Source organism: Epinephelus moara, chromosome 9 (genome assembly GCF_006386435.1).
Source record: "Epinephelus moara isolate mb chromosome 9, YSFRI_EMoa_1.0, whole genome shotgun sequence".
Classification (NCBI taxonomy): Eukaryota; Metazoa; Chordata; class Actinopteri; order Perciformes; family Serranidae; genus Epinephelus; species Epinephelus moara.
The window spans coordinates 37,634,736-37,645,979 of record NC_065514.1 but is presented as its reverse complement, the minus strand read 5'-3'; the positions used below and the strand labels follow the sequence as shown (position 1 = coordinate 37,645,979).

Sequence of the window (11,244 nt, the reverse complement as noted above, 5' to 3'; positions counted from 1 at the left end):
ATATATATATATATATATATATATATATATATATATACATAAAATTATTTTTTTTATTTTTTTTCCCTGCTCTAACATTATAACAAAGTCAAAGGCATGTGATAGTGTGAGGCAGAAATATATATTCTGAAGCTTCTGAAGCTGTAAAATTTTTCCATGTACTGTATCTCTTTTTTTCCCCAAATCTATTTATTGAGATTTTCCAATTACAGCAGACAGAAAGCACAGTAATATTTGTTCAATCATATAATGACACAACAAGAAAGTAAGTGGTAAGTAAAATAAGAACAATACAAAACCAGGACAGGACTAAGACAAGACAAATACTACAAACCAAATCTGTACCCAGAACAAGACAAAGAACAAAACAACATAGTAGTAAAATTAAAATATAAAAATACGTGAAATATGTGCATGATGACAAAAATCACACTAAATACTTAAACACAAAATAATGGTTGTTGGTCAGACGACTGCCTCTCACATCACAATTTAATGTCTGTAAAGTAGATGGGGTCTTAGGTCTTAATTCTACCCCAGGTCTGATTGCTGTCGTGGTGTTGGCTAAACGCTCAAGCTAGTGTTAGTTAGCTGCTTAGATCGTGCAGTAAATGTTGGAACTTTTGTCAATATGGACATGCTACACATCATTAGCCTGCTAGCTGGCAGTGTAACTTACTTTAAACTGAGTAACAAAAGCATTTCAAAACAATAACTTTGGTTAGTCAGTTAGCTGAGGCCTACAGCTGTAATGCTATTTAATACACTAAAGAAAAAGGAAAAACATAATAAGTATAATAGGTCCTCTTTAAAAGCCTATTCCCAATTTAACTCCTTGTGTGGCCACACATTTTGACAAATAAATGCAGGTCTTAACATTTTTCCCACCATTGATGAGATTATCCATCATTTATGACACAACACTTCCCCGGCATTGACAAGTTATTCCAGCATTTTTTTTAATTTTTTTTTGGTACTTAAAATGACTGACAAAAATGCATTTTTCTCAGCCGTAAAATCCAGAATTGAATTTAAAATCCTACTGTTAACTATAAGTTTTATCAAAGAGGAAAATCTTAAGTCTAGTCTTAAATGTGGAGACGGTGTCTGCCTCCCGGACACAGCAGGAAGATGATTCCACAGGAGAGGAGCCTGATAGCTGAAGACTCTGGCTGCTGATCTACTTTTGGTAACTTTAGGGACCACGAGTAACCCTGCATTCTCAGAGCACAGTGTTCTGGTGGGATAATATGGCACTATGAGCTTTCTAAGATATGACGGAGCCTGACCATTTAGAGATAATAATTAGATAGATAATGTTTTACATAGTGATGCAACCAAGTTACAGAAGTAAAGGCAGGAATGCAAATGAGACATTTCAGACAGCTGAGGAGCCGTGTTTCTGTGGGGAGAGAGAGCTCCCTTTAGGCTGGACTTTGGGCTTTTTTACTTTGTAGACTGTATAGATGCATAAAATGCTGTATAAATCACTGAAGAAGAGGGGAAAACCCAAAAAGTACAATAGGTCCTTTTTAATGTGACACAACAGAAAAACATCGTCCACTAGCACTGGTGAATGTGATCTTATTGGCTGGTGGCAGTCAACAAGAGGAATATCAGCTGATACCCATGTTCGGCCAATAAATTAGTGTATCCTTCCTTTTTACCACCTGAATTAGAATACAAATATTATTATAATTATTATTGTCATTGCACAAACCTAACAGCATGTTTCTACATGAAAGATAATGGCAAGCACATTTTGCAAATTTGCAAGGCACCTTGCCAAGTTGATTATATTTATATCATATTACATAATTAGCTAAATATTTCTGCCAAAGTTTAGTCTATAGACTGACTTGTTAACATACTGAATCGTATTTCTTCTCCATGCATAGTAGGTGAAACAAATTTGTATTGGCCAGATAAATGTCACTAACTACAATTCTTTCTTTATTTCTCCAGGCAACATCAATATTGAAGCAACTTGATGGAGAAAACTAGAGGAGTCCCTTTAAGATGACACGCACAGACCCTCCTGACATACTGGTATCAACTGTGCATCGAGATATAAAAGTGGTCCCCATTTCTTCACACTACAAATCCTTGCAACCCTCCAAACAATGTGATTTCATAAATTACAGCACACTGGAGGACAGTAAGAGCAAAGTCAATAAGAGGCACTGCCGTACCTTTGACTATAGGTCATTGGAGTACCCAAAGTTACGCAAATACTCAATGGAGTCCCCATACAAGAAGGCTGATAGGCATGCAGCTAACCCAGATGCTGCCTGGAATGCCTTGGGCCACCAGCAGAGATACCGCTTTTCTGCTCCGGACATTTTTAGCCATAGGTTAACTCCTCAACCAATGGCTGCAGATATGACCAGTGAAGTAGTTGTCCCTGAACAAAAAAGAAGGACCAGGTCAAAAAGTGCCCCTCGGGTCCAGACCAGTCTCACTCCTGTGTCTTTTGAAGGGTCCTCATCTTCGGGGAGGAAGGGCAGGGAGTCACAAAGGGCTCCAAGAGACACTCGCTGGAGACCAGAAGTATCACCACGTAGGGAGTCCTCCCATGCAGCAGCTAGGGCTCATATACATGAAGTTCATCCCATTAAGTTGCAGCCTCAAATGGGTGACAGCAGTAGATACTCACCTCACTATGCTGCTGATAATACTGAGGATGGAGGGCTGGATAAACCCGCAACTAGCCCTCATGTCAGGTGTAGGGTAGACATCAAGCCTGATGATGCAGCATTGCATCATTCAGGACGCAAACAGGCTACACCACAAGTGGACATACCCTTGCAGAGGCACCACAGTGGGGGGAGTAGGAGTCTGACTGTGCCACGCCATTTCTCCTACTCAAGAACACCAACTCCCACTGATTCGTTAGGTACAGAGGGTAGGCAAGCTTATCAATATTCTCGCAGCATGCCAAATAGTTACTTACAACCCATGGAAATTCCCTTGCAAAGAATGCCATCATCAGGTGATTACTATGGTAGGGAACGAAGAGCTCATTCCAGTCCGAATGTGCCAACCAAATTCTTTTATGCAGATGACCCTGGGAGATATGTTACTACTGCTCCTCCTCAACCAAGTTCTTGCTTTCACAATGAACATTACACACCAGGACGAACATATACTCCAAAAGTGCAATACGTGCAAGATCCAAGGACTCGAATGGTACATGCTGTAGCTACAAGACCCTTTTATCCTGAGATGGAGCCCTATCCTTACTCTGTGCAGACAGGGTATCCCAAACCCTATGCAGCAAATGAACCAGGGCCATACATTATACAGACACCTCCAACAAGAATATTTTATGGGGATGATCCAAGGTCTTATCAAATCCAGACTGCTCCGCCAAGGTTTTATTATTCCAGCGACATGTATGCAATGCCACCAGAGCACCATATCCCAGCAAGGGCATATTACACAGAGGGCCGAAGACATGCTAGAGTCATTCAGGCACAAACAGATGACTGGTATGGCTCAGATGCATCTGGTTATTCCACCAATCCTGCCTCTTATGTATCTCAAGTCACTCCAACCAGAGTCCATCAAGAACCAGTGTTAGCACCCTGGTATGCCAACCCATGTTTAGAGACTCAAAGAATTGGCACAGATTCAAAATCTTACTCAAGGTCCTGGGACAATATTCTCAACTCTCGAGTAGAGAGGGAACAACCTCTTCCTGTACAACGGGGTCAGAGCTATGATGATCTTCTTGACTCCAGGAAGCCTGCAGCAGTCTCGGGTGACAAACCGCAACCAGTGGTGGTCAATCTTTCCAGTTCACCAAGACGCTATGCAGCCTTATCAATGTCTGATAACTCACTAATTGACAAAAGCCCAACAGAGACATCAAAGAGCACGACTAGTAAACTCTGGTTTGTCACTCCTGAGATAACAATCACTGATAATGACATTCGACCAGGGAAACTTAATAAGGCTGAAGGACGGTCTGCCAGTTGGGACATTCTTGACTCCAGAAGCCCAGAGGGTCCAGACCTGTCTCAGCATGACTTTGAAAGCTCAACCAAAGAGAAGACACATGACAATGCCTCACTACAGCAAAGCCTTGAACAACTTGATGAACTTCTGGCAGATCTTGTGACTGATTATAAGCCACCCAGTAGAAGGGCAAGTGAGGACATTCTTGATCAATTAAAGAAGTTAATTGATGAGGAAGAAGCAGTATCTCTATCCAGAAAGAGCTCAAAGGCCTGTGCAGAGGAACCAGCTCCTCTTGATAAGCAGCCAACCTCAATAAGAATGACCCCTGATGCTTTTCGAGACATGGACGGGGCCAGTGATGCAATGAAGAGTGCAGATGAGTGCTCCCCAGATCAGAGCCCAGATGAAGATGATACAATGATGTGCTCAAACAACAAATGCCGGAGGACAGAGACCCTGTTTAATGCTTGCCTATATTTTAAATCCTGCCACAGCTGCTACACTTACTACTGCTCTCGTAACTGTCGCAGGGAGGACTGGGACATTCATAAAGAAAGCTGCCTGTATGGAAGAATTGGCAGCATATGCCGTCACATCATCAAACACTGCCGGGAGACTGTTGAAGTCCACAAAGCCTTCTCCCGTATTGCCAAAGTTGGCTACCTTTCTCGAGGTAGAGGAGTTCTGTTTCTTGGTTTTCCAAATCCTGCATCATCTAGTAACTTCCTGCAGTATGGTCTTGATAGTCTACTGATGTCTCCTACATACCTGTCCCTCCGAGAGCTTGAAAGCTTCAAGGACAACCTAGGGGAGTATTGTAAGGAGCTGCAAGAAGCTGGTAAAGAGTACGACCCTAATGAATGTTTCATCTTGAATGTATCCATTGCTGTTGGTGACCAGTTGCCCGATGGGCCATCACCAAGGAATCAAGCTCCAACTGTCAGAAAATATGCAAAGGTAGCACTGGCTTCCTTTAGCCCTGAAAGGAAGGTTCATAAGAAAGAGAGTGACATGGAAACGCTGATCCTCACTCCACCCCCTGGAACAGCAGATATTGACAAAGAGGGAGATGAAGGCAGGAAGGCCAGGGAAATCTGTTTTATCAATATACAACGGGAGTTAAGGATTCGAGGGGTTTTCCTACGACACGAATACCCACAGGTATATCAGCAGCTCTGTGAGTTTGTGGAAAGTAACAGAAGGTTCACACCCACAACTATTTATCCTATTGACAAGAGGACAGGTAAACAGTTTATGTGCATGATTATGGCTGCCTCTGAGCCCAGGACGTTGGACTGGGTAGGCACTCCTCATCTCCTTGATGATATTATTTGAGTGCACCTTTTGTTGTAAATATATATGTATAGAAATACATATATATTATTACACATATTTATATATCAATCCAATTACAAACATTTGTAGATAAGTATTTTGTTATCAAAATATCTATATTCATTTCTGCTTGGTCAGTATTCTATTTCCTGTCAGGTGCAGAATGAGTACAGTACATTATTTATTTTAATTTTTTTAACAAATACATACTTTCTATCCACCACAAGTCATTTATATGTATCCTGGACATTTACTTTTACAACACATTCCCTTTGGTAGGGACTACTTAAGCTGACATTCTACTATTTTAATTTTTTCAAATTCTTAGCAACAACTGTATGTTGTTTTTTTTACATAGTCTCTTTGAATGAAAGAGTCCATTTCTGTGTGTGAGTACGACGTGACTATTTTTCATATGCGACTTTAATGGTATACCATGCAGAAAATATGAAACAATATTTTCTTAGCTACGTAAACACATTCTATGCAAAGTTGCTTCATGACCTAAGTACCACATTACTGTAGGAGTTGTTTTTGTTACATATTATATTATATTATATTATATCATATTATATTATATTATGCACATCTGTAAAGAAAGTTTTGTTGAAATTGAGTAAAATTTTGAAAGTTTTGGTGGTAATGTTTATCATAGGAAAATAATGAAAGCTGAAAGAGACATTTGTGCTACTTGAAACATCTATAAAAAGAACAAAAACTTATTGTTACTTAGGTAGAAGTACTATACTGAAAGTTAATGTTTTCCTGTTTCAGTTCACCGGAGCACTAGTGGACTTGAAAGCAACCCCACAATGGATACTGAAATGGTGCCAGTTGCCAGCCACACAGTAGGTGTTGGCCTGTACTGCTCAGTTTTAAACACTGTGAATAGTGAGAGTTACAAAATCAAAACTTGGTATAATACCAAGATATCATGCAGTTCCCTATAACGGTAAAGTTGATGAGTTGTATTTTTAGATATGTTTACAATAAGAATATATGAATTAGCAGCAGGAGTTATTGTCCTTAGAACAAGGTGAGCCAGATTTGGCTCAGTAGCTACATAAACAGTACATAAATGCTTGAAGAAGACATTAGTTGTGTATTTGTGCTCCACTAGTTTTATTACGTGTGATTTATATTGTTTGTTTGTTTGTTTTAGTAAATCAAAACCTTTGCATTGCTCATAGGTTGCAGGAGTTTTAGAAACTTTTATCAATGCAACGTAGCCATGCTGCCTCATAACTCAGTACATTTCTTAATTTTGTTTTTGTAGTGTCCTAAATCCTAAATTTCCTGCCAGCACACTGATGATGATTTTAAACTTACCCAGTCAACCCAGTCATTAGTCATTGTTCTTAGTCAACCCAGTCATTAGTCATTGTTCTTCATTTCATTTTGTATATATATATATACATATATATATTTTTTTTTTTTTCTTTTTTCACTGACTTGTTTGGCTGACAGGATGTTCTGTACAGATTCAGTGAAAAATTGCTGGCTGCATGTGACTCTGTTTTCTATGCTCTGATCTCATTTTACCATGACATTGATGACAATAGTAACCTGATTGATGAATGGACTAGTGAAAGTGAAAACTACTATGTTGTGTAAGAAAAAATAAACTTTGCCTTTTTCGTCAGTCATTCAAGTTAAAATAACTAATGTCAAAGGTAATGGAGAAGAGACCTCACTCAAATGTCTAGAAAATCCTGTAATCTTGTATTTTTTATACTTTCAACATATGTGTCTGAGTGTGTCTATTTATAAACCATATCTAATAAATGGAATGGGAACTCTGGGTGCTGCTGTCCTGCTGTTCTTTAGGTGAAGTGCAACAACCTTGTGTCTGTCAGCTGGATGAGCTGCTTAGGATGGACCCCAAAAAACCAGCTGCATCTGATGAGCTGGACCCTTTCTTCTGTAAGATTGCAGCCCCCATCATTGCAGCTACAATTACAGATATTTTTAATCTTTCCCTCCACACGGCCGAAGTCTCTCTTGCATGGAAAGCAGCTGTAGTGCGCCCCCTTTTTAAGGGAGGAGACCAGGCTGATCCCAACTGCTATAACCCATCTCAATACTGCCTTGCGTATCAAAAGTATTGGAAAAACTTGTAAATAAGCAACTCACTAATTATTTGGATGCTAACAATATTTTATCTGGTGTTCAATCTGGTTTCCGATGCGGGTTTGGCTGTGTTACCGCTACTCTTAAAGTACTCAATGATATCATTTCTGCCCTAGATTCCAAACAATATTGTGCTGCAATATTCATTGATCTTGCTAAAGCTTTTGACACTGTCGATCATTCTATTCTTGCTGGCAGGCTGGGAAGCACTGGGGTCTCTGGTCACTCACTGGCATGGTTTTCAAACTACCTCACTGACAGGGAGCAACGTGTTAAATCAGAACAGCTTCTTTCTCAACTGATCCCTGTCACTAAGGGTGTACCCCAAGGCTCGATCTTAGCCCCCACGTTATTTTCTACATATATATAAATGATATTGCTTTTTCTGTTAAGAACTCATCTATTCACCTTTATGCTGATGATACAGTCCTTTATGTTGTTGGTCCCTCTCCAGATGCAGTACTCACCTCACTTCAGGACAGTTTTTTCAGGGTCCAACAAGCTTTCTCCACCCTAAACCTTCTGCTAAACACCACTAAGACCAAGGTCATGTGGTTTGGTATAAAAGGTTTTGTGCCCCTCTCAGGCCGAGATATCATAACCCTCGATGGGGCTATCCTGGAGCAGGTCACTGAATACAAATACCTGGGTATCTGGCTTGACAGCACTCTGTCCTTCTCACATCATATCAGTAGGCTACAGTCAAAGGTTAAATCCAAAATCGGCTTCTTGTACAGAATGCGCTCCACCTTTACTTTCTCTGCCAGACTTACTCTTATACAAACGACAATCCTGCCCATGTTCGACTACGGTGATGTTATCTACCAGTCGGCATGCAAGGGTACACTTCAGAAACTTGATGTTTTCTATCACTCTGCGATCCATTTTGCTACAAACGCCCCTTTCAAAATACACCACTGCACTCTATATTCCTCTGTCAACTGGCCATCCTTACACACCCGCCGTACTATTCACTGGTTAATGTTTATCTACAAAACTCTTCTTGGTCTGTCACCCCCCTACCTGTGTCAGTTGCTGCAAACTACAACTGCTGTTTACAACACCCGTTCTGCTTACCATGTTCTGTTGAAAGTACCCAAAACAAATACTGCACTTGGTCTGTCATCTTTCCAATCTGCCACAGCCAGAGACTGGAACAATCTCCAAAAAACACTGAAAATGGACAAATTTATCCCCAAGTCAGCTTTTAAGACCTCTATTATGGACATTTTTACTGACACATGCAACTGTTTCCTGACACACTTGATGCCCTCACCCCTGTTTGTCAGCTGTTAATATTTGTTGTCATATGTTGCCCATCTTTAATATGTTGTGATTGTATATCAGTGGTGAGTGTGTTGTAAATGTTTGTGTTGTTGTTGTTTTAACTGTTGTTTTTGTTTTGTTTTGTTTTCTTAACTTCTGATATTCCTTTTTAGCGCTCTATCCCCCTTCCCTCAAGAGGCTCTGCCTTTTGCCAGGCCGCCATTGTAAATAAGAAATTGTTCTTACTGACTTGCCTGGTTAAATAAAGGTTAAATAAAAAAAATAAAATAAAATGTCTAAGCATAGGAGACAGCCACGTCCTTTATTTTTCAGAGCTGCTGTGTCTGCTCTTTGTATTTGGAGAGCTTTGGCTGCTTGCTGATATAAAATGTTGATTTAATTTGTATTTTTCAATGAAAAATGTTAAATAATGGAATAACCTTATCATCTTTAAAGTGACTTAAACCCTAATATGATTTATCACAGTGATTCCTAACTGGTCCAGCCAAGGGGTCCAGATCTCTTCTTAGTCATTAGTTCAAGGTCTATACAGTTGAATACATTCAGCATCAAACTTGTATTTGGCCATGTTGTGGTTCTCGTCTGCAGTCTCTGTCAAGGAGCTCTCCGTAAGTCACTCACTCTACAGCAGGAAACGGCACTTCAAAATAAAAGCTCTGTGCCAAAAATTCTCTGTACTTAAAAAATTAAGTGTGTTCAAAATTCACTTGCGGTCCATTCAGAATGGACCTGCGACCCACTTTTGAAACGCGACCCACCAGTTGGGAACCAGTGGTTTATCATAAACAGTATATGTGATACAATAAAAAAAAATAAAAAAAAAAACCATTTAAATAACAATGTATCCTTATCAGTGGTCCATTTTTAAATAGGATTAGCTCAGTTTTACATTCAAACACAAAAAAACACCTAACATGAAAGAGAACGAGCAAGCAAGAGCTCTTAGGTGCAGAAAATGTATTAACGAAGTATTAATAAATTAACAAAGTGCATACTCTTTCTCAGGGCTTCAATGTAAACTTAAGACAGCTGCAAAAATGTTGTAAAAACACAAGCACCATTAAACAAAGTGCTGAATAACATTGTTATATTTATATTGCCAGCTGTCATCCATTCTAAATGAGGAGTACCATCCAGTTGTCCAGGCTCACAGCTCACTGATTGAGAGATAAAGAAAGAGAGGAAGAGAAACTGGATTGGAGGACAAAGACAAACTCTTGACATAAGAAGCTAAACCTCTTGTTCCAAATTAAACTGACGGGGATCATCAAGCTTTGCATCAAAATATTCATCATGCCTGATGGACATCTGCTTGGAATTACGACGTGAAGTAATCATAGACATAACTGTAAAACTGGTTTAATCGTTTAAAAGGCCAAGCAGGCTGACTTAACTGACTTCTCCATCTTTTTATACGAGTTCTCAAATGAGACAAAAAACTTCATATTGAACAAATACTGCACATTAGCATTGTAGAATGTTTGTAGCAGGCAGTACACAGTACAATCTCACAAGGTAAGTTCACTTTTATATGGCTTTATCAGTCAATCTATATCAGAAGTTGTTAACTATGTATTAGGTACTAGTTAAGATATTAGTACACAAAAAAAACTTAAACTTTAAGCATTTCCACTCCAGAATGAAACAGATCCTTATACATAAAAGGCTGAAAGAACGTACACCAGGGGTTACTTGAATTAGCGAACCAACAAAAGAGAGAACAAAAACTACAGCAGCAAAACACAATGTTGATATTAGGGCATCATCCTCAACATACTGAATCTACTCAACAGAAAGCAGACATACAAAAATGTTTAAAATATTTAAACATATCAAACTGCTGAAGACAGACTTTTCTGAATATGCTCTCTTGTTCAATCAATCAATCAATCAATCAATCAATCAATCATCTATTTGTCTCATCAAAATTATAGAATAGAATATAAAGAACTTTATCCATCCCCTAAGGGAAATTCAACGATACATAGTTCAACTCCAGTGAAATGTGATCCCATCAGCCTTTTTAACTTTTTAACTGCACTGTAACTTAGTCCCTTTTTGTCTTTTTTTTATCTTGGCTGATGCTTCATAATTGTCCATGATTCAATATGGCTCTGGTACACCACGGTCCCTGTCTGTGGAATGACTGAACTTTCCACACATCCAGACCACAACAACACAGCCACAGGGTCGCTTCTTCCTCAACACGGCAGTACCGCACTACAGTCATCTGCACGATTAAATGTGATCTACAGTTGGACTGGTAGCACCTCACATTCCCTCCGACATTGTGGCCTAAGGTAGTTACCAAGGGGCCCTGGGCATGCTCTTGTGACGGGCCCAAGTACACACTAGTTAGTGGTTATAAGGCGCACGCACACACACACACACACACACACACACACACACACACACCACTGGCAACTGTTATAAAAAAAAAGCCAAAGGAATCTAATTTAAGGAGCTTTGCCACTTTTTCCTCCTGTTGGTTTTTCTATTGTCCTTCCTCACTGCCAAGACATGATTGCT

The 11,244-nt window shown here is 39.5% G+C and overlaps 2 protein-coding genes across 2 annotated transcripts in view; one reads left to right on the top strand and one right to left on the bottom strand.

Annotated features, from left to right (window-relative positions):
- ajm1 (apical junction component 1 homolog) overlaps nucleotides 1-6,718 on the top strand; it is a 91,214-nt gene extending 84,496 nt beyond the window's left edge. Inside the window, exon 2 of the mRNA XM_050052660.1 lies at nucleotides 1,966-6,718. Within this exon, the coding sequence (XP_049908617.1) occupies nucleotides 2,020-5,298 (3,279 nt within the window). The 5' untranslated portion in view covers nucleotides 1,966-2,019 and the 3' untranslated portion in view covers nucleotides 5,299-6,718. The remainder of the gene's footprint in view (nucleotides 1-1,965) is intronic.
- Nucleotides 1-11,244, bottom strand: part of LOC126395310 (uncharacterized) — a 196,311-nt gene that overhangs the window by 135,426 nt on the left and 49,641 nt on the right. The gene's annotated exons all lie outside the window — the stretch shown is intronic.